Source organism: Passer domesticus, chromosome 7 (genome assembly GCF_036417665.1).
Source record: "Passer domesticus isolate bPasDom1 chromosome 7, bPasDom1.hap1, whole genome shotgun sequence".
NCBI classification, from domain to species: domain Eukaryota; kingdom Metazoa; phylum Chordata; class Aves; order Passeriformes; family Passeridae; genus Passer; species Passer domesticus.
In genome coordinates this window covers 554021-577355 of record NC_087480.1, presented here as the reverse complement: position 1 = coordinate 577355, position 23335 = coordinate 554021, and the positions used below count along the sequence as shown (strand labels likewise).

The window sequence follows — 23335 nt, the reverse complement described above, 5'->3', positions numbered from 1 at the left end:
CCCGCTCCTGTCCTGGGCAGGGGGCTGTGGGCACTGACCCCAGCGGGGCCCGGCTGTGCCCGGCCTCCCGGCCCCGGCCCCGGCCCTTCCTCCCGGCCCGGCCCGGCCCGGCCCGGCCCGGCCCGCCGCCACCGCAGCTCGGCGTCAACGAACCGGGCTGCGGGAGAGCCCGGCCTCGGGACACGCGGGCTCCGTGCGGGGACACAGAGACGGGAGAACATGGCAACGGCAAGGAAATTGCTCTTCCCGAGGATTTCCTCGTCTGCTACCAAAGTGCCGCTGAGAGCGGGCGGTGGAAAGGAACGGCGAGAGGCGCAAAAAGGCCCCAGTAAATCCGTGCTGCAGAGAGGGGACACGCTGTAAGGATGAGGGGAAGGCAGGGGACAGCTGTGGCTGGAGCTGCGCCCTGCCCCGAGCCCGGCGCCGCTGCCAGCCAGGTGCGCTGGCTCCGGGGCTGTTTGCTCACCGCAGTCACGTCTGTTTGGGTGTCTGCGCCTCCGGGAGGCGGCTCCGAGCGGCGCAGGTACCCCTGCCCCTGGTACCCCCTCCCGTAGCACCCCCTTCCGTGGCACCCCTGGCACCCTCTCCCCAGTAACCCCTCCCCGGTACCCTCTCCCCTGGCACCCCATCCCGTGGTTCCCCCTCCCCTGGCATCCCTTCCCCTGGCACCCCGTCCCGTGGCACCCCCTCCCCGGTACCCCCGCCCCGGTACCCCTCCCCTGCCCGCCCCAGCCCCCTCCCCGCCGCGGCCGCCCCGCAGCGCCGGGCAGGGCTCTCCGCTCGCCGCCGCGCCGGAGAGGAGCGGGAGGAGGAGGAGGAGGAGGCACGGGCGGAGGAGGAGGGAGGTGGTGATAAGGGGTTTGCTGCGTCGCCTCATTTCTGTACCCAGCGCACGGCTCGTGGGGAGTGCGCGGTGCCCGCATCGCTGCCGGAGGGATCCTGCCGCTGCTGCTGCTGCTGCTGCTGTTCCTGCTCCTGCTGCTGCTGCTGCAGTCCCGGCTCGGGAGCTGCTTGTTTACCGGCTGGGAAGAGCTGCGGTGCCAGAGCCGAGCGTGCCGGGCGGGGAGGCTGCGCTCACCTGTCAGGAGCGCCGCGGAAGAGGCTCAGCGAGGCATCGGCAGCGCCGGGGCACCCGCGCCTCAGCCCAGTGCCGCCAGCACCCACTGCTCCGGGCCTCCTCTGAGCCAGAAGAGGAAAAGGATCCAGAAACCCCTGCAACCAGACAGCCCCTGCTGGAGTCTAACAGGTGTTTGCTGGGATTTGAATGGGGAGGGGACGGGTGGGAAGAAAAGTTAACTGCAGAAATCGGGGCTAGGAGAGATGCGATGATCTTGCACCAAGTGGATGTGCCATGGCTGCACGCAGATAGCGCGTCTGGAGAAGCTTGGATGGATGTCTTGAGAGTGATCGGCGTGATCTCCGTAGAAACGCTCACCTCTGCCTGCAAACTTGCCCCTGCTAGAAGTTGGGAGGAATAAAAAAGCACCAGAAAGTCGAAAGGGGAAGATCCCAGAGGACAAAATCGCTCGAGCTAAACTGTTGCGCGCCGCGCCGGGCTCGGTGCTCGTCCCGCCGCTGTGTCCTGGGCTGCCGGCCGGCCGGCGTGGGTGCCGCTGGCCGGGCTGCCCGGCAGCGTCCCCGGCCTTGGGGACGGCCGAGCAGCATGCTGGCCGCGGCCGGGCGGCGACCCCCGCGTGCCTGAGCCCGCCGGGCAGCCGGGGCGGTGGCGGCCATGGCCGCAGCCATCGCCAGCTCCCTGATCCGCCAGAAGAGACAAGCCAGGGAGCGGGAGAAGTCCAATGCCTGTAAGTGTGTCAACAGCCCCAGCAAGAGCAAGGGAAGCTGCGACAAGAACAAGTTGAATGTGTTTTCCAGGGTCAAACTCTTTGGCTCCAAGAAAAGGCGAAGAAGGCGACCAGGTTGGCAAGGGTTATGTCTTTGGGGGGTTGGTTGGTTTGATGCCATGGAAGCTGGGACCTGTGTCAGTTGCGGGGAAAGGGGGAAAGGCATTTCACGGCTTGTACAATGGATGTGCAGGACCTGGGTACCCCAGGCTGGTCCTTTCCCCTGTCGTGTTCATCTGGTTTATTTGGATAGCAGGCACTGCTGTCTGTGCCTCACCTGCACACCTGTGTGCACCCGGGTACCTGTGAGTCAGCTGTCTGTCCCTCTGTCACACACATGCAAACACACGGGTGTACTTGTGGGAGACACGCTAGCGGGGACGTTCCCACACACACATCTCTCTCTTTAATGTATAGTTGTGTATGAAACAACTTCGTGGTCTGGAGATCTGGTTTTGGTGTCCTGCTTCACAGAATGCCCGTGCCACGCTTTATCTGCTGATTGCAGACAAGGTTTTGAGCTTTTGCTGGCACCTTCCAGAGTTTTGCTTCAGCGCCCTGTGCCTTTCTAGGAATGCCATACCTGCAGCTGCCCTGTGGACACGAGGCTCTCTGGGTCACAGGTGCCAAAGATCAGGCGTGAGGACTGGGTCCCTGATCTGAGTGGATTGTTTTGTACGTGGGAGGAGCAAAGCTCTCTGGCAGTGTTGCCGGGGCTTTGCTGTGCTGGAGCATTGATGCTTGTGCCACTCCACCTGTCTGCCTTGCTCACAGTTTGCCAGCAGCTTTGGGATGGATTGCGGCTAGCGAGCCACAGTGATAGAATAATTTCTGGTCAGAAAAGTTGGTGGATAAGAGTTGTGTGTCCATCAGGACTCTTACCAAAGTTGCTAATAAGATCTAATACACTTATGCAAACTGTGACAAGCTTTTGCCTTCAGCCCCTGCTATCATGAAGTGCAGCAGCAGAGCCCCAGTGCCTTGGTTACAAAGATGAGGAGTCTTTTCCAGACGCAGTGCTGGAAATGACACACCACATCTTCACAGTGTTTGTCTCTGAGGAGAGCGAGATGTTGTGGAGCGAGCTGCAGGGCTGCATGAGCTCCTGACGAACTAACTGTGTGAAATGACTACAATGCAGATGTCATTGGGATGCAGTGGGCGTAGACCTTTTTTTGCAATTACTCCTGATGCTTTAGCCAGATACCTTGAATGGCACACTTGACAGCATCTCCTGCTGTTGTGTACTTTTTGGTCTAGAATGATATGAAACCCTGTGAGAGATCTCTCTTTCTAGCTGTGAATCTGAGGATGGCTATGGAAAAAAGAAATCTTTGCAAACTATGCGTTGTTTTGATCTTTCTTCTTCTAGCTGATGAAGTAATTACCTCAGCCCTTATGGTAATATTTATTTTGCAGTTCCACACATTGCTGGGTTTCAGGGTTTCCCTCTCCATTTTCCATATGTTCATTGAGTAGTTTATCTCTTTGGATGCTCTGTACTCTCTGGAGCAGCGAGGAATGGGGGTTTGTTTATTAGAGCTGCAGCAGTTCCTGTGCTAAACCTTTGCTGCTGTATATTTGGGCTCTCAGCTGTCACTGTGGCTTTTATTAATGCGATTGTAATAGTCTTCTTTTTCCTCTCCATCTAAGAACTCACACCTTTTTAAAAGACTGAATGTACTCTTTGCCAGCTCATTTTTAATCTTAAATGAGATAGGGCTGTGCTCCTGGAGCCAAGAGTGCTGCTGGAATCCGTATTCACTGGAAGTAGATTTTACTGTGCTACTCACGTTGTAATCGAAAGTGGCATTTAATCATTCTGGCAATTGATTTCATAGACATAAATTTGATCTCAGCCTAAATGGAAAGTGTTGCAAAGCTGGTAGCCCTGCTTTTGTTTTGGGTCTTTTTCTTCCATCAGCCTTGAGAAGAAACCTGAAGATTTGTTTTTCCCGTCCTGCTCGCTTGGAGTGGCACATCAGGATTTCCCACGTTAATCTCACTGTTGTTTTTTTGCAGAGCCTCAGCTTAAAGGTATAGTAACAAAGCTGTACAGCAGGCAAGGATACCACTTGCAGTTGCAAGCAGATGGAACAATTGATGGAACAAAAGAGGAAGACAGTAGTTATAGTAAGTGACACGAGCATAAATGGTGTGTTTGTGATTGTGGTGTCCCTCCCTCCCCTGCAGGTCCCTCAGAGCTGCTGTCCTGGGGTGGCTGAGTGAGTGGCAGCAGCACTGACGCCGTGCTGCCAGCACAGGTGCTTCAGACTTACTGGGTCTGAGAGAAGTAGAGATGGAAATCACTTAGAGAAATAATGAACCAGAGGAGGTAACGATGACACATGTGACAAACAAAGCAAATGTTATCTCCATGGTAATCCAGAGAAGTTCATTGCTGTCCTTTGGATTTTATTAGATTTTTTTTTTTCGGCAGGGAAAATTTGCTCGCCTACTCAGAGCCTGAAATAGAATAACGCTATCTCCACTCTCACACAGGGGCTCATTCAAACAGCGCCGTGGTATTGCACAAACTGGGACTTAGCAGCATTTTCAACTTCACATTTCCCTATTGTTATTATTTGTTACCATTTATAAATTGTACCATCAACTTCCAACCAGCTTTCCCTCAGGTTTTCTGTGAAAAAACTCTGGGCATTTTTACTTGTTCTTTTTGACTGGGTTTTTTTACAACTTTGAGGATTAATAGAAAATGGGAGAAGATGACTACAGCATTGATTTGGGGTGTGAAAAATGCTTAAGGGTCTCACACAGCTAGACAAAAAGATTTGAAGACTGATCAAATAAAGCAGTGTAGGGAACAATGCCCTGCAGAAAGTGTACGAAGGTGCAAGTGGCCAAGACTGGCAGACCTCAGAGAAATGTTTATGTTCATAAATCCAGCTGTGGCCTGCTGCCTCATCCTGTGCAGCTTCATTTCTCTGTCAGCTCGTACTGCACAGAGGCCTTGGCAGAGATCATCTCTCCCTTAGGCATCGCTTAGCTGTTCATTAGGAGGATATCCTTATCCTTATATCCTTATTTAAAACAATGCAAATGTAATAGGGAAAGAGTGGGATGCAAATTGCTTTGGATTTTTTTGTGCTGACACCAGCTGATCACAATAGGAAGCAATTTATTTTGCTGTAGCTTCTTTGCCACCCCTTCTGTCATATCTGTCCACATGAGGGGCGTCCCCTAGAAGTGAGGTAACCCCTCCATCCTGCTGTGCTCTCTGTGCCTCTGCTGTGGGTCCTGGCAGCGCTCACGGCTGGGGACAGGTCACCCATGTTCCAGGAGCAGAGCTGGGCGTGCTGCTGACAGGGACAGGCACTCTCAGCTGCTGCTGACAGGGACAGTCCCATTTTGCTGCGGTGCCAGCGCCCCTGTCCTTAGAGGCAGCAGCTCCAAGGGGCAGGATGTGTGGCTGTGCTGGCACAGGGCAGAGTGGGCACCGCTCCGACAGGTTCCCAAATTCCAGCAGCCTGTGCCACAGCCACTGCTCATCCCACTGGGCTGGGAACAGCTTCCAGGGTTCCTCAGCCTCATCCTGCCTCGAAACTGAGCCTGGACGTGACTGCCAGGGAGATGTGTCCCAGTGCTGGGAGCAGCAGCCGCACGGTGGCTCAGGTGCCACAGCACCCACCCATGGCTCCGGTGCCACAGCACCCACCCATGGCTCGGTGTCACAGCACCCACCCATGGCTCCGGTGCCACAGCACCCACCCATGGCTCAGGTGTCACAGCACCCACCCATGGCTCAGGTGTCACAGCACCCACCCATGGCTCAGGTGCCACAGCACCCACCCGTGGCTCCAGTGCCACAGCACCCACCCATGGCTCCGGTGCCACAGCACCCACCCATGGCTCGGTGTCACAGCACCCACCCGTGGCTCAGGTGTCACAGCACCCACCCATGGCTCCAGTGCCACAGCACCCACCCGTGGCTCAGGTGCCACAGCACCCACCCGTGGCTCCAGTGCCACAGCACCCACCCGTGGCTCCAGTGCCACAGCACCCACGTGTGGCTCAGCTGTCACAGCACCCACCCATGGCTCCAGTGCCACAGCACCCACCCGTGGCTCAGGTGCCACAGCACCCACCCGTGGCTCAGGTGCCAGCCTGCTCGGGCAGGAGGGCTCAGCCTTGGCTCTGCCACTGGCCAGCAAAGCACAGCCAGGAATTCCTCATACAGCCCATGCCAGTGGCCCGTGGCAGCTCTGTCCCTGCTGGCCCAGCTCAGTGGCAGCTCTGTCCCTCTGTCCCAGCTCAGTGGCAGCTCTGTCCCACTGTCCCAGCTCGGTGGCACCTCTGTCCCTCTGTCCCAGCTCGGTGGCAGCTCTGTCCCTGCTGGCCCAGCTCAGTGGCAGCTCTGTCCCTCTGTCCCAGCTCAGTGGCAGCTCTGTCCCTCTGTCCCAGCTCGGTGGCACCTCTGTCCCTCTGTCCCAGCTCAGTGGCAGCTCTGTCCCTCTGTCCCAGCTCGGTGGCACCTCTGTCCCTCTGTCCCAGCTCGGTGGCAGCTCTGTCCCTGCTGGCCCAGCTCGGTGGCAGCTCTGTCCCTCTGTCCCAGCTCGGTGGCAGCTCTGTCCCTGCTGGCCCAGCTCGGTGGCACCTCTGTCCCTCTGTCCCAGCTCAGTGGCACCTCTGTCCCTCTGTCCCAGCTCGGTGGCAGCTCTGTCCCTGCTGGCCCAGCTCGGTGGCACCTCTGTCCCTCTGTCCCAGCTCAGTGGCACCTCTGTCCCTCTGTCCCAGCTCGGTGGCAGCTCTGTCCCTGCTGGCCCAGCTCGGTGGCAGCTCTGTCCCTCTGTCCCAGCTCGGTGGCAGCTCTGTCCCTGCTGGCCCAGCTCGGTGGCAGCTCTGTCCCTCTGTCCCAGTTCGGTGGCAGCTCTGTCCCTGCTGGCTCAGCTCGGTGGCAGCTCTGTCCCTCTGTCCCAGCTCGGTGGCAGCTCTGTCCCTGCTGGCTCAGCTCGGTGGCAGCTCTGTCCCTCTGTCCCAGCTCAGTGGCAGCTCTGTCCCTGCTGGCCCAGCTCAGTGGCACCTCTGTCCCTCTGTCCCAGCTCGGTGGCACCTCTGTCCCTCTGTCCCAGCTCGGTGGCAGCTCTGTCCCTCTGTCCCAGCTCGGTGGCCGCTCTGTCCCTGTGTCCCAGCTCAGTGGCAGCTCTGTCCCTGCTGTCCCAGCTCAGTGGCAGCTCTGTCCCTCTGTCCCAGCTCGGTGGCCGCTCTGTCCCTCTGTCCCAGCTCAGTGGCAGCTCTGTCCCTCTGTCCCAGCTCGGTGGCCGCTCTGTCCCTGCTGTCCCAGCTCAGTGGCAGCTCTGTCCCTCTGTCCCAGCTCGGTGGCCGCTCTGTCCCTCTGTCCCAGCTCGGTGGCACCTCTGTCCCTGCTGGCCCATCCCTGCCCTCTCCTCAGCTCTTGCTGACAGCCCTGCAGCTCTGCTTGCAGTGGAGCCCACACTCAGACCCTCGTGCTGAATGTACCCCAACACCTGCCCTACTTGTAAACCTTTAACCTTGTGCATTTAAGAATTCACCTTCCAAAAGAGACCTGCAGGTTCTGCCTGGGTGCTGAGCTTTGAATCCTCCTCTCCAGCCTACACAGAGATCAGCTGCTGCTTTTGGCTGAACTGCAAAGGACCCCTGTCCAAAGGAATATTTTCTGCCCCAAATAAACTCGAGCATTTGATAGAATGAATGAAAAATCCTTTTCCCATACTGAAAATCGAAGTTTCTTTTGCCAAAAGCTGAGCAGAACTGTAGAATTTTCTTTGAGTGAAGGGAAAGAAATGGGTGTTGATTTTGAGCTGGAGGTGAGCGTGAGGAGGGTGTGCATGTGTGGTTTGTGTCTGCACAAACAGTGTCTGTACACTCATGGCTATGAAAGAGGAAGAAAAACACAGATTTTATATTTGCCTGCATTTATTTGTTAGTTCTGGATATTCCCCTTTCCTGCTATGCTTGAGCATTGTAGGAAGTGCAGTGCTCAAAGGTGCCCTGGCCTCAGGGCACTCGGTGTGCTCATGACAGCCCCAAACACAGAATTTAGGATCTGTGTTAGATGTTGTCAAGCTGAAATTAATTTTTTTTACTGAAATATGACCATTTGGGGGTTTTCAGGCTGAAAAAAAATTATAATGGGTCATAATTCTTAGCTGTAATTTTGAAAATAGTAAAAATATTTCAAATTCATAATTTGATTTTAAATTGGCTTTGGACAGTGACCATAAACATCAAACTTCAGCCTGAAGCAGACCAGAGTTTTTCAGCCAAGTAATAAATCACTGGAAATGGGGAGTAGTTTGGCATCGCTTTATCCTATCTCTGCATTTCTGCCACAGGGTGGAAGGAGATGCTTTGGGTTATGATAATTTTCTTAACTCCCCTTTATTTTTAATCTTACGTATTGAACACAGAGTACTGTATTCAACTCATGATTTCTTGTGTTCAATTTTACCATATCCATGAATCTAAGCTATGGCAGAGCTTTGCTTTTTTTCCTTCTTTTTTTTTCTTTTTTTTTTTTCTTTGCCACTTTGCAAACCGGAATCTTCATTTTTTGAAGAGTTGTTTCTGTGCTTATAAATACTGCCACTATTAGCATGTGTACAAGCAGAAACGCAAGCAGAACATTCAAAGCAGCTCAATTTTGAAAGCACAGATTTAGGGGTTGATCTAAAGAATATGCTGCCCTTTCATTTCATTTTGAAGTTATTTAACTCTGTTTTTTCAAACCTATTCTCCTCTAAAAAGAGGGAAAATTAAACCCCAATGAGTTATAAGTGGAAACATTTTGAGATGCTAATGATGGTTTTCAACTTTTGTGCATTTCATCTTCTTCCTTCCTTTTGGTCAAAATGTTTACTGACTTTGAAAACAAGTTTTGATTGTCTTGAAAATGTTGTTTGTTTGCTTCTGGATTCCTTCTTGCACTTAATGGCACACAAGAAAAGCACCCTAACAAAACCCAAACTGTCAAGTGCACCCAGCAGAGCCTGGCTTCTGCTCACCAGGCAGGTAAGTTCTTCCAGCTGTCAGCAATTCCTCATCTTCAGAAGGAGGGAGCTGCACTGATCCCTCAGATCATTTCTGAGCTCCTGGTGAAATTGCTGTCACAGGACATGGTGGTAGAAGTATTGCTCTGTAGCCCCACAGAAACGAATATATGCATGAATAGAGATTTTTACTTGGTTCTGGTAATTCTGGTTTCGTTTTCTATCTGATCTGCATACTCCAGAGGATTAATTTTGCTCTCCATCTCCTTTCTCTCCTAGCTTTGTTTAACCTCATACCTGTGGGTTTACGAGTGGTGGCGATTCAGGGGGTTCAAACAAAATTATATCTGGCAATGAACAGTGAAGGATACCTATACACATCAGTAAGTAAACGTTTTTAATTCTGTTCTCAGTGGAATTGTGGTAAATGAATAAATTACTGCTGCATGGGATCTGCTACTAGCCTATAAATGTTAGTTTGGCAGCAGAGTCAGTGTGGTGGTGACAGTCTGCTTCTGCTTTGTCCATCAGGAACACCTGGGGATGTATGGAATCAAACTGTGGTGCCTTTGAATGATCCTGAAGTGTGAAATATAAACCAGCCCCAGAACCAAAATCCCGAACAGAAGGGATCCTCTCTCAGTCCCTGTGGGTGACTGGGCTGATCAGAGAGGGGCACTGAGGGGAAGGGACAACTTGCTGTGTGCCCCATGTGCCTCAGCATGGTTTGTGTCTGCCTACAGGATCTGTGTTACTCTAAGTAAAAGGAATTAGAGAATGTAATTATATTTTTTTGTCTGGCCAGGATTTTCAAATAGAAATTGTATGGCTTCAAGTAGGTGAGTGAGTAAAGAACAGCTTTATTAGTATTTTTGATGAAGAATGTCCATTAATAATTTTCTGTGACATTTCTCATGAGAGCAGACAGTGGTTTTAATTTTTTTAAAAAAGATTTTTTTTAAATAGACCACTTTTCAATTAAAAACATTTAGCTGAACTATCTTCGGGAGTTTTAATTATACAGTTTTAATAGATTTTTTCCCAAGGAGGAAAATAGAGGAAGATGTATTCTATTATCTACTACAAAAGATTCTCTTCTGTAAAAGATTCCCTTAATCCAGATAAAAATTAAGCAAACTTATTCAAATCTCTCATTTATTTTGCAATCCTGACAGCTGGGAGCCGGGGCAGCTTTGCATATTTTTTCTGCCAGAGCAGGAGCAGATCAGGCCTGGAACGTTCCAGAGAGCGCTGGGCTTGTGCTCTCAGTGCAGAAATCTCTGCTTTCTGGTGGTGTTTGTGCTTTCCTGCAGCGTTCACCTCTGTCGGGGCAGGGGCTTTACCTGCAGTGCAGTCCTGCTCTCAGACCCAGCCCTGAGCCCACGGGCCCCTCTGAGATGAGGAGCATCCCTTCCAGCTGCACTGCTGGGAGGGGAAGGGGCACAACGTGACCCTGATTTCCACTGAGTGCAGCTGTCAGCTTGATATGCATCTTAGGAGAGCTCTGAGATTCACTTTGGTTGTGTTCTTTATTCTTTGCATTGATTAGGGTGGTTCTTCACGTGGTTGTGTTCCCTTGAATCGTGTCTGCCTTGAGCCCTTTAATATCTTTGAATTCCATAGTTGATGTCATTATAAAATTAACTGGCGACATCTCTCTATTTACCCCTTGGTAGCAGTGCTCATTTTTGTTTCCTTATTAGACAACTACATTTTCTTACATGTATTTTTTTGTCTTCTTGAACTTGATGGGCTTGGCAAGGCTTTAAACAGAATTTTGTTGTGTGGTTCCCCAAATTCGTACTCTTAAATTCTCTTCACAAAGACAGGTGTCCACTTAATTTTTATCTACTTTTCTAAGGAAAATTGTCATCCAAGTTCTCAATAATCCTGGGTGTAGCCCCTGCTGCCTTCTGGTTTGGTTGTTCTGTTCTTTGCAATAATCACAAGAAACTCTCAGGGGGAAAAACCAGCTCTTGTCCCTGTCAATGAATCCAGGGAATGGACAAGGGCTGCTGAGAAGCATCTGCCCCTGCTGCAGGCTGCCAGAAATCCAGTTCCAGCACCATTTTTCAAGTGTTTCTAGCATTTCTTTTGCTGATAATGGTCCTTTCAGCAAGGGATGCAGTCTGACAGCCTGATGCATGGGAAATGAACTCTATATTTTGGGCTGTATTCTTGGTTGATATAAATGAGTCCCAGGAGAGCTCGGCTGATTTATACCAGCTGAACACTCACCTGTTCAAGGAAAGCCACCAGGGAGCCTGGGGAACAGATCAGCTCAAGTAAGTGACATCCATCTACACATCCTGAGGGTTTCAAAGCCCCTGCAGGGATGTGTTCCTGAATGGGATTTGTCAGGAGCAGACAGATGGCAACATGGGATTGATCAAGTGCAAAAGCCCCACAAAACACTGTCAAGCTCCTGAGGCAGGAGAACAGGGGAAATAGAAGGGCACGTAAACTGCAGATAGCTATGGCAGATAGTTGCACCATTCCCAGAGAGAAATTAAACTGGCATTGGTGAAGCAGTTGAATAAGGAGAGGGATCGCTGTGGCCTCTGCCACGATCACTTGGTCTTGGTTCTGTTGGGAGCCTTGTGTCTGTGCACAGGGCACCCAGAGCTGCCCTCGGAGGCAGCCCGGCTGTGCTTTGCCTCAGCCCCGTGACTGTGCTGGGCAAGGAGGTGAATTTTCTCCATGGGAGGATCAGTGTGTGTATAAATCTGCAGAGAACAGATATCTGGAGTTGGCTGCCAGTGGTTATGGATAGTTTGCAGCATCTGTCAGAGCAAAAGTAAGATCTGTAGGGTAATGATACAAGCTCCTCGGGGACAAGGCAGCCATTCAGCTCAGCAAAAGAAAGGTAAACTATGAAACCAAATATGAAGTTCCCTACATGTGGTACAGGGGCACATGGAGGTCCTGGCCTGCAGGGACGGGAGGGGACCATGTCCCATCTCCAGACCACAGAATCCCCATCTGAAATGGTTTCTTTCCTGCAGTGTCCTCCAAGTCCATGGCTGTTGTGTCACTGCTCCTCCCAAGCTGAGCCCACCCTCAGAGTTTTATTTGGAGGGACCTTTTTAGGTGCTGTTGGGAGGCACAGCTCCTGGTGCTTGAGCATCCTTTCCCTGTGAAAGCACGGCGTTTGATTCATGCCTCTCACACCAGCGTGGTGCTGCTGCAAGATGACTTAAACAGTGTTATGGCCTGCTGCCTTACGTAACCACCGTGAATCATTTTGTGGTTTAGGGTGGCTTTTATTTCATCTTATTTTTCTTTCTATGAATGACCACATCTTTCACATGACCACCATATATGCCCCGCTGGAGTTTTTCTGGTTTCATATCCTGTGAATCCCGTGTTGTTGGCGTGTCTGGGACATGTGAAGGCTCTGTTTGGCAGACACGCAGTGCTGGAGCTGTTGCTTTCTCATTAAGTGGTGGAGACGTGGCAGAGGAGGCTCCCAGCGATGCAGAGCAGCAGTGGGTGAGGCTCCTCAGGGGAGGGTGGATGGAGGTGCAGGAATTGGGTGTTCTGCAGAGGCTGAAACAGCCCAAAATACACCGAGTTTAAAAGCAGCCTGTGAGCCTCCAGCCATGCATTTTCCATGAACCATCATGGGAGAGTTTTTCAAACCATGTCATGACTGTCAGTGAAATGCATATTTTTCCTAAGGAACATTTCAACACGGGTGATTTTGTGCTTGCTTCTCCTGGGTGCATTGTCAGAAACAGTAGAATTAAATACGTGCTGCTCCTTGCACAGTGCTGGCCAGTCTCAGAGCAGTGCAGCTCAGCGTGGAGAGAGGGTTCATTTCCCTCCTGTCTTGCTCTGGGTTCCTGTGTTCTGCCAAGGCATTTCATTTCCCAGTGTCGTGGGCAGCTCCTCTCAGCTTCTCCCAGGCTGGAGAGAGCCCTTCCCTAAGAGAGCCCTGTGCCCACGAGTGACAGGAGCAGCGTGCCCTGCCTCACCCAGCCCTGCAGCCCTGCTGTGGGAGGTCGGGCACTCAGCTGCTAGGAAGAGGTGCTTCTGCTGCCTTTGTTAATTATTCTGGGCTGAGTACTTTTGATTTAATATTGCTGCTGGGCGTGGCTTCCTTTTGCCATTTCTCATCTGATGTCACTTGGTGCAGAGCTAGCAGGGGTTTAGGGAGCACTTTGGTATAAAACCCTGGGCAGAGCTGTGTGTACAATTTACCCTAAGAGAGCATTCAGCCAACATTGTCCTCTGTATGTAAAATAAACTCTCATATCTACATTTGGTACCTGCACTGAAAGTAAATATTGTGTGAAGCATGCACGTTGATGATAGCCAAGAGAGCTGAAATGTGATTAAATTCTCAGAGTGATTCAAAAATTGGTTTTGGTGAGTTGGAGAGAAGAGAAGTTTGTGCATATTTTAATACTGAGCAGTGCAGTGGAGACCTGCTGTAGCTAATGGGAATGGCTGGGGCATTTATAATGAATTACTGGCAAAGAGCATTTTTCCACCTCAGGGAAATAGCACAAACCAAGAGATAGGGGAAATAATCAAAAGCTTCATCTGGTTAAATTTGCACGTCAGTATAAATCATTTTTTACCACGAATGCAGACTACGCCTGAATACAGCTGATTCTCTTCAGTGCCAGGGTGTGAGGTGCAGGTCCATGGTTCCTGTCCCTGCCAGCGCCTTGCCCTGTGCAGCTCAGCAGGCTCAGAGCCCAGAGGATGCTCTGTGCCCCCGTGCCCTGCTGTGCTGCCAGCCCTGCCTGCTGCTCTGCCCCACGGCGCCGGGAGCAGCTCAGGGCAGCAGGGACAGAGCCTGCCCTGAGGAGGTGCCAGGCCCTGAGCAGCAGCCTGAGCTGATGGAAGTTCTCTGAGCCCCCAGGTGGTGCCTGCAGCCTTGCTGCACGCTTGGGTCCAGCCCTGCAGCAGTGCTGCAGCACGGGGCTGGCTGCTGCTGCTGCCTGGCACAGGGAAGCCTGCCGGGTCTCAGGGGCACCACAGGCTGCTGGTGCTGCTGCCAGCCTCAGCCCCCACGCAGGGTGTGTGCCTGGCAGCTTTTGGGTGGGTGTGAGCTGAGCTGCCTGCAGTGCAGCTGGGGCGCTGCTCACAGACGTGTCCCAGCTGCTGGAGGGACCTGCAGCCCTGAGCCCCCAGCCTGTGTGGCCCTGCTCGGAGGTGTGGGACACTCCTGGGGAGGCAGAGGTTCCTGCAGCAGCAGGAGAGCTGTGCTGGTGCCAGCGGTGTGGGCTGGAGGGATGGTGCTGTTCCTTCAGGTGCTTGTCTCTGGTGGCACCAGTGTGAGCCAGATTTCTGGGGACAGACAGCCTGTCTGCAGCAGGGAAGTGCAGATGGCATCATCCTCCCACGGGAGGATTATTAGGAGATTCATCAAGCTGCAGGTCTTGAAACTATTATGCTGCTTTTCTCTACAAGTCATCCCCCAGGCATCTGAAAGCTCGAGGTGCTGCTGTGCCTGCAGCCCTCGCTGCAGGGGCTGGGGGCTCCCTGAGGAGCCCAGGCATGGCAGGGCTGCTCCAGGGCTCTGCTCTGGTCCTGGCACACCTGGGCAATGCTTCCCCAGCAGAGCTGCTGCTAAAAGCCAACAGTGAAGCTGCTGTTTGTGCAAGAGGAGTCTAATGTCCTGTGAGATAAATAATACACATGCAGAGTAGATAGGAGACTAAAAGTGCATCCTCTTCCTTTGCTGGTCATTTGCTAATCAGTGCCAAAGTCCTTGGGTGAAAAAGCAGAAAGGTTTTATAAGCTCAGACATTGGATACTGCTCAGAGCAGAAGTTTGGGACTCAGCAAGCTCAGAAATGGGGCTGAAATGGCGATGTGGCTCCTAACACCCAGTTTTTCAGTCCATTGCACTGCTCACTGAGGTCACAGTGACACAAAACTGCCATGATGACAAAAAAAAACTCTTGGCAGAATTTGGAGTTGGACTCAAGTCTGAGAGCTTTGCACCTTGGATCACACTGATCTCTTTGAACAAGGGGTTTTGGCCCTGGACCAGCAAACAAGGAATCCTGAGCTCCAGGGCTCCCAGGCTATTCCCAGCTCCTCACTGTCACTCACAAAGCAGGTGGGGCAGGCAGAGTGGTGAGCAGACAAGGGCTGGAGCTGCAGAGTGGAGGGGAGCACTGCCAGCCCTGGATCCACTGGGTTTGTGTGCTCAGATCACCAGAGGACAGCTCAGCTTGCTGGGACCCAGCAGAGCCAAGGAGAAGAGTGCTGCTGTTCTCTCCCCAGTGCTGGAGGTGCCGCACCTCAGGACCAGCAGTGTAGGTACCTGAGGGGTGTAGGGGTCCATGCACACCAGGCATGTGAGCCTGCTTCTTGGAGGGCTGGGCTCAGTTCGCTGGGAAAATAGCTGTGCTAGTATTTGTGTGGATTTTTGAGGTGTTGATTATTTTTCCTGATCTGCGTCAAGTTCAGAAGCAAGATCACATTCCAAACTGACTCTGTTTCTTTAGAATGTGACTTAATTAAGAGAAAACACTATTATGAAACCTTGGTTTCTTTCCTGCACCTGCCTTTCCTTCTAAAAAGCTGTCTGCCTGCTCTGGGAAGCCCAGAAGGGCTTCCCCTCCCTCTGGTGCTGCAGGCTGAGCTAATGAGCAGCTCTTGTCACAGTGACTCAGCAGAGCCCCTGCCTGGAGCTGCCGGCACCGTGGCTCAGCCTGCTGAGGGTGAACATCTAACCAGGGTGCAGCAGTCAGACAGGCTCCCAGGGCTCCCAAACCAGCAGGAGTGGGCTGGCACTGGAAAACAAACTCAGAGTAGAGTAGGAGCTAACCCAGGATGGCACTGCAATGGCAGGCTCATCACAGTTATTAAACTGACAGAAGTGTTCTCCACGCAGCTCGTTGTTCCTTGCCATGGGATCCCATCATCGTGTGGCTCCCAGCCCCACGTAGGTAAATTCCTGAAGGGAGGATGCTGTCAAGTGCAGTGGTGTTGTGTTGGTACCTGGGGTGCCCCCCCAGCAGAGGCCAGGGCAGGGTGCAGAGGGAGGCAGGATCCCTTTCCCTGCTCTCCCAGGGACACCTGCAGCTAGCCAGGGAGCTGAGAAAGGTGTCCTGGCTGCTCAGTGCTGCTGCTGATGTTGGGGTTGGGGGCTGCTTTTCAGGAGGCTGGTCCTGCTCCGATGAGAAGTCCCCAGAGTGTTCAACGTGCTCACAGTTGGATGGGGAGGGTGCAGAGGGGGAGCAGGGTGAGAATGGCAGGAAAAGCTGTGTGAGGAGGTGGGGATGTGCTGCTCCTGGAGTGCCTGTGCTGCAGGACAGCCCTCGGAGCTCTGGTGTCCAGCAGTGCCAGGACAAACGAAATTCAGCAGTTCTTGTGCTAAAAGGAGGTAAAGGGCAGCCCAGCTCCCCAGAAGGGCTGTCCATCAATCCAGGCTGTCATCAGCAACTGATCTGCCATGTGGGGGTATTGGGAGCAGATTTATTAAACACTTTGTGTCTTTTTATCTTTCTGTTGCCCTGCAGTCACAGCAGTGCTAAGAGGAGCTGCATTCACTTCTGTTCTACTTGGCAGCCTCCAGAGAAATGTTTACTGCTCCTGGCCGTTTACATCTTTTAGCAAGCCTACTAAAAGCATCTTTTCCTTGCAGAACTTTTATTGCAAGGGGTGAGGTGCAAAAAGTGAGAATCCAGCTCAACTATGAAGAGTTTTGGCTCACATTGTCAGCCAAAAGGCTTCTTTTGAAAAGACTACTGAGAAATAGTGATGGGGAGTCAGTGGGGGAGGAAAAGGAGCCCTTAAGCCCAAGATTCAGAGTTCTGTGGTTGCTTTTGAGAGCTGCAGCACAACTGGAGGAGGTTTCCAAAGGAAACTCTGTCACTTCAGTCCCAGTCTGAATTCCATCCTCTTGGCATGACTCCTGTGTGCTGGAACCAGAGCTCCCTGTTCGAGTCCTGGAAAGCAGGAGAAACCTTCTGTGTACCTCCTCAGGAGCAAAGGAAATGGAAAAGTTGTTATATTGACATTATGCCCTTGAAGCCTTGCTTTCAGAAAGTAACTTTTCCATAAGGTCGTTCTTGGAGTTTGACCTGCTGGGCTCCTGGATGGGAAATATAAAAAGGGTCTGGGAAAGGAAAAAGTCTCTTGAATAAGAATGGTATTAAGAAACTTGAATTTCTATACTGAACTGCTTTCATTAGGCAATCTAGGATTGACAAAGGAATCCAAAAGTACAAATGGATTAGGGAGTCTTTGGATATAATGCCTACATAATAGCTTTTACCAGCAAATGGGACGGTCTGAATAGTTGAGCTGATAAGGCCTTTCATATTTTACATTCTGCTGATGCTACAGGTGCCATCACATTGTTTTTCATTTCTGTAATTCTACCCAAACAGCTCTGAATATTGAGCAGTGTGGTTCTTCTAAAATGGAATCCTCTGGGGAGCTAAGCAAAACAGGCATGATAATTGGTGAAGTGCAGTTCTGTTTATTTAAAGCCTCAGGAGGTATCTAAAAATCAGAGAGCTGGGTTCAGAATCACAGCACAAGCCGCTGTCTGCTTTAGCAAGCAGTCTCCCCCTTGCCTTACACTGATTACTTTGAGTGCACAGAAATAAGGGATCAATTTAGACCCTCCATCCTCATCCCCAGAGCACTTTCAGATGTTAAAAAATCCTGTCATGAGATAGCAGTGTTCCTCTTGAGCCCAGCTATTGGTGGGACGTTGCAGTTGAGCTGACTGTGAGTGGGCAAACTTCTAAAGATTTGTGAGCACGTCTCCTCGAATGGCAGCTCCAGGAGCTGCTGTTTTAGCAAAATGGGTTTAGGGAGCTGCAAAGAGTGGGCTGCTCCTCACCCTGCCAGTGCTCGTGTCCTCCAGCTAAACTGGAATACAGGATTTTTAAAGTGAGGATGGCTGGTGGAGCTGGTACATGAATTGGAAGCAGAGTTTCATAAATACAAAGGTTTCAGCTCGGGTTTCAGGCAGAAGTTCCCATCAATTCTCATTCTGTTCTTGTTGCTTCACACCAGTGTGCTCAGAGCTAGCAGAGCATCTGCTGCCAGCTGAGCCATATTGACACTGACAGAAGGCTCAGTAAGCTCAGAGTAAATAAGTGAATGATCTGAAACAGAACAAAAACCATAAGAAATTCTAATACGTGAAATAGACACAGTTTGAAGTGCAGATCTGTTCCCTTCACCTGATAAACTAAGAGTTTAATGGGCTTGATATTGCAAACCCTTTCTCATGTAAGTAATTCTTACTCATGCAGTTTCTTTGACTGCCAGCCAGAGGGAGAATTAATTTATCGGAGTAAAATTTTCAGGATCTGGACAAGACAGTCATTGATTTACGATATGAGATTTCTGTGTCATTAAGAAATGAACAGAACGTTTGAGAGACCTGAGAAACTTCATGACCAAAAAAGAGCCTGGAGTCAGGCGGCAGGGCCTGGAGCAGCCGCAGGAGCAGGCGGGGCAGCAGAGCCCTGGTGCCCGAGCCTGGTGCCCGAGCCTGGTGCCCAGGGCTGGCTCTGCCTGGGCCAGCCTGGAGCCCCGGGCTTGGAGCCTTGCCTGGCTGCAGCCCCAGGCAGGAGCTGGGCTGATGTGGAGCAGCCCAGGTGTGCCAGGAGTGCTTCTGCTCACAAACCCTGCCCTTGGAGCTGCACCTGCTGGGGCTCTGCGGGACCCCTGGTGCTGCAGGGGGGCAGAGGCTGCAGCAGGGCTCGGCCAGGCTCGGCTCGGCCAGGCTCGGCTCAGCCAGGCTCAGCAGGGCCAGGCTCAGCTCAGCCAGGCTCGGCTCAGCCAGGCTCGGCTCAGCCAGGCTCAGCAGGGCCAGGCTCAGCTCGGCCAGGCTCGGCTCAGCCAGGCTCGGCTCAGCCAGGCTCAGCTCGGCCAGGCTCGGCTTAGCCAGGCCCAGCCCGGCAGGCAGGCTCTGCACACCCGGGCACGGGCAGGGCAGAGCCGTGGCTGTGCCAGCAGCACTCCCCAGAGTTCAGTCACTCCCAAAGTCCTGCTTGAGCTAAGCCGGGGTGGCCCCGTGTGAAGCCAGCCTTGCTGGGTGCTCTGGGCACTGGCCTAGCTGGCACCACGGCTGCAGAGCTCAGCACAGGCTTCCTGGGCTTCCTCTTGGGGAAATTATTGCAGCTGGGTAGGAAAGCCCTGGAAGAGCTTTATGCAAATTGTCGATTCCTACCACATTAGTTAATTGTTTCCCAGATTTGCATTTCTAATCTGTGAGATGCCAGAAAACACCTGTACTAAGTGATGCACTAACTGTTTATATTTCCTTTAATTATACTTGTAGGAACAGTACCAGAAGGGCAAGCATTTACTATAGACAACCTGTAGCTCTTAAAACTAAACAAAATCTTTTCTTCACAAAATTCTGTCCAGCAGCCATGGCAGGCAGAGAACATTCCTGATCCATGAGGCACTGGTGATTTCTCTGGCTGAGCAGCACTGCTCTGAGGCAGAGGAAGGCCCTGATTGTGCTCCAGCTCTACACCAAGTCCTCCAGGGCTGTCTTTAGGGGCCATTTCCCCATGAGGAACTCCTGAGCATCTGGAATTTCCTGAGAGGGAGGCAGTCTTGATCTGCCAGTGGCTTGGGAATATCTGTACTAAGGAAATCAACCTCCTTTTGTGCTCTTAGGGGAGAAGAAGATGAGTACAGTCATCCTGGCTGGGCCATGAATCATCTGATGAAGCTTCATTTGCCACCCAAAGCAAACCCTCTGCACTTGCAGCCCTTCATTTTGTTATCACAGCACTGACAGTAAAAGAAGACAAGTTTCTTTTTCCTCTGACAGTCTTCTAAACAACAGTTGCTTCTCTTATGAAACAACTGGAGTTAATGTGGGTACTTGTGATAGTTGTGGCCTTTCCTTTTAGATACAGCAATTATTCACTCTGTAGGGTTTTACTGACTCAAGCAATGTTGGTAAAATGAGGCTGTCATTAGGCTGATGCCTCTGGAGCCATTTGCTACTGTGAGGCCAACTCCAAACATCTCTACTCTTACCCAAAACACCTGTTGGGTAACCTGGAAGGGGAAATTCCCTGGGCCTTGCAGGTGCTCAGGCTGTCCCTAGACAATTCTCCACACAGCTTTTATTTGGGTCAGAGACCAAAAAAATCTATCTGCTATCGTTGACCAGTCACCAACAAAAGGTGTCTGTCTGCTGCCAGTGCCCTTCCCTGAGATGGTCAAAGACAATCTCACTTAAGGTAGGGCAGGGTTTATTAACAGAAACCATTAGTGATGAAAAAGAAAAGACTAGCTGAGAAACAATTCTGACCTGCACAGCCTTATATTTTAGTCTCTTTTCTTCTTGATATTTTCTGCTCCAGAGTAAAAACTTTAATATAAGCCCTACATTTTTGCATGCATGCATATTCAGGGTTGTAAATGAAAGGAGGTTGACGGTTTTGCATTTAGTAACTTCACACCCACACACCTCTTTTCTTTCTGATGCTGACACTTCAGACTTTGAAGCAGCTCCCAGGAGCAGTCCCTGGTGCAGAGAAGTGAGATCTGAGGAGGGAACCTGGGTGTGCTGCCGTTGGCACATGGCACCTGGAGGGGCTTTGAAGAAGGGCCCTCTCCTAAAGGAGCAGCTCAGAATGGTTCCTCATTAGCTCAGGAGGAAGCCTGAAGCCAGTTTAAAGGAGACACTAAGTGTGCCAAGCTGTGGGGTCCTGTTAAGGCTGGGAGAGCAGGTGGAGCCCTGCAGGGGCACCAGAGGTGAGCTGGGCTCTGCTGCTGCCCCAGGGCAGGACCCTGGCCTGGCCCAGGGGCACATCCCAGGGGCTGCTCCTGGCCCTTGCCTGCACCTTCCTTGGACACCCCTGGGTTTCTGGAGGCACTCTGCCCTGCCAGCAGTGGGGCTGGGTGACCTTTGGGCCCACCCCAACTCTTCTCTGGCAGGGCTGGGTTCCCCAAACAGGGCAGAGTTCCCCAAAGGGGGCAGAGTTCTGCCTCCCAAACAGGTCAGGGTTCCCCAAACAGGGCAGAGTTCCCAAGCAGGGCAGAGTTCTGCCTCCCAAAGAGCTGCCTGCCCTGCCAGGGGGACACCAGAGGCTGCACTTGGTGCTCCCCTCTTTCCCTCACTGCTTGCATTTCAGGACCAGCCTGCTGGTCCTCACTGCAGCTGACTTCTCGTTTCCCTTCTGCTTGTCACTTCCCCTCTTTCAATGCACTCTTCTCAGTGGTTTATTTATTCCATTCTCCTTTCCCCCCCTCTCTAGAATGATTCCATCCCTCTCTTGCCAGCAGAAAGGACAGATTTACCTCCCTCAGCCCCTCCCTCCTGCTCCCAGCATCCCTACAAGCCTGCTTCCAAGCCTCTGGAGCCAATGGCAAGTGTGTGGCTATAAAAGTAACAAAACAAATTCCACAGTTTGGAACAAAAGGAGTGGGTTTAAAACCTGTTTCTTCTCCCACTTGCTTCAGAGGACACCCTGGCTTGGGAGGGCTTTTCTTTTCCAAACACTCTGCTCGAAATAGGCATTGGTTACAAAAAAAGCAATTTTCAATCTGAAGTGGGGGTGGTGGGCATACATATTCAACTCAACTCATATGCATTTTGGGTAATTTAACATTTCCATAAGTAGGCAGTCTGTGTAGTGTAAGCCCCAGTGATCCTTAGCCATTCACAGCAGAGCACATGGGTACATGAGCTCTGTTTAAATTAGCAGCAGTGTTTGCCTCTGGGAAATAACAGTCCCAGGTAAAAGGATGTGCTTGAATTGCCTTTGCAAAGCCTTTGGATGAACTGCTCAGGAATGTGATCATCTCTGCCAACGAGGAGCTGTAGCATTTAAGCACTGTGGTGTTCATCTGAAAGCCAGCTTGTTAAAAAAATATGAGAAAGTGGGCAAAAAGTGTGCTGCTTGCTAGGGAGGGTGTGCAAGGTCTGAGCCTGACTGGGGTGGGACACAGCTTTTGTTATTCTCTTCAAGGGGCCAAGAATGCAGTCATGGAAAAATCCACTGATAAAAATAAGGCTGGAAACCAAGCAGAGAATTACTAAAGGGGAAAGTCAGAGAGAGAGAATGAATTAATAAAGAACAGAAATAGGGAAAGAAAGCAAGCAGGATAGTATGAAATATGGTAGAGCAAGTATATTCCAGATCAGACAGCCATCCATCACATCTGAGTGGATTATTCTTAATTAAGTACACATGGGCAAGGTATTAATTTAAATCTTTCTTCATGTAGAAAATGACTCAAAAAGAGAAGTGTTGGGAAAGCATTGATGAATGCTGAGGAAGGTGTGAGTGCTGGACCCCTGGCACACAGAGCTGTGCAGGGCTGAGCCAGGCGAATGCAGACATTCCTCATGAGGATTCAGCTGGGCTGCATCTTCTGTCTTCATCTTCTTAGAACATGCAATAATTTCCCTCTGAGGAAGTAAATTTTCTCCACAGCTGTGTGTTTTCTCCTGTGTACATGTGTATCCTTTTCCTTCTGGTCTGGAATACAGTTTTGCACAGGAAATTTTACACCACCATTTATACCAATCTGTGTCAGCACGGCCATTGTATTGTTTTCTCCCACCAAAAGAAAAATCCCCTTGCAAACCTTTTAGCTGACTTTCAGTAATGAATTCATTCCTTTACCTGAAGCTGAGTGGTTCATTTTGAGTGAGAGTTCTCCTTTCCAACACAGCACCCCGGGGCTCGAGGTCAGTGGCAGAATCCTCTGCAGCTGCGTGGCAGAGCCAAGAGGGAGTGTTTGACCCCCTGTGGGGTTTGTGGGGTCACGTTTGACCCTCTGTGGGGCTTTGTGGGGTCACATCTGACCCTCTGTGGGGCTTCGTGGGGTTGTGTTTGACCCTCTGTGGGGTTTTGTGGGGTCACGTTTGACCCTCTGTGGGGTTTTGTGGGGTCACATCTGACCCTCTGTGGGGTTTTGTGGGTTTGTGTTTGGCCCCCTGTGGGGTTTGTGGGGTCATGTTTGACCCCCTGTGGGGTTTGTGGGGTCACGTTTGACCCTCTGTGGGGTGTTGTGGGTTTGTGTTTGACCCCCTGTGGGGTTTCTCGTTCTCTGCTGTCTCTGGGAGCTGCTGGTGGCAGATGATTTTCACCATAGTTCATCCTGCTTGATTTCTTTTTCCTGCCAAGCTTAACAAAGACGTTCCCTGAAGTTTCTAAGTTCACCTCAGCTGTAGAAGTAACAGCAGACATTTTGGGGCTGTTTTGTGGGGAAATGCACACCTCTCAGATTTGTTTCAGCTTGAAGAGGATTTCAAGGTACGTGTTAAAATTGTCCTGAAATTTTTTTACATCGAGAAGAAAAGCATTAGCATGAGTGAAAAATATCTGAGATTGTCAAGTGGTGTGAAATATGAGAGTAGAGGGTTAGCACAGAGGCTGTTTCCTCCAGCCTAAATTAGGTACTCAGTCAGACCTTCCCCCTGAGCCGAGTCACACTTGATGGAAACGACCCATTTAGAGCAGTTTTACCAAGGGCTAGCTCATGGCAGCTGAGCATTTGGGTTTCTTTGGTGATTTTTATCTCAACACTTGCAGCT

The 23335-nt window shown here is 51.4% G+C and overlaps 1 protein-coding gene across 4 annotated transcripts in view; it reads left to right on the top strand.

The window, feature by feature from the left end:
• FGF13 (fibroblast growth factor 13) overlaps positions 1-23335 on the top strand; it is a 193985-nt gene that overhangs the window by 149325 nt on the left and 21325 nt on the right. For 3 of the 4 annotated variants that reach the window (XM_064426424.1, XM_064426427.1, XM_064426426.1), the window contains 2 exons: positions 3867-3977; positions 9113-9216. In XM_064426424.1, the coding sequence (XP_064282494.1) occupies positions 3867-3977; positions 9113-9216 (215 nt within the window). Of the gene's footprint in view, positions 1-1273; positions 1920-3866; positions 3978-9112; positions 9217-23335 lie in introns of those variants that run through there. The other variant, XM_064426425.1, reaches the window with a different exon arrangement.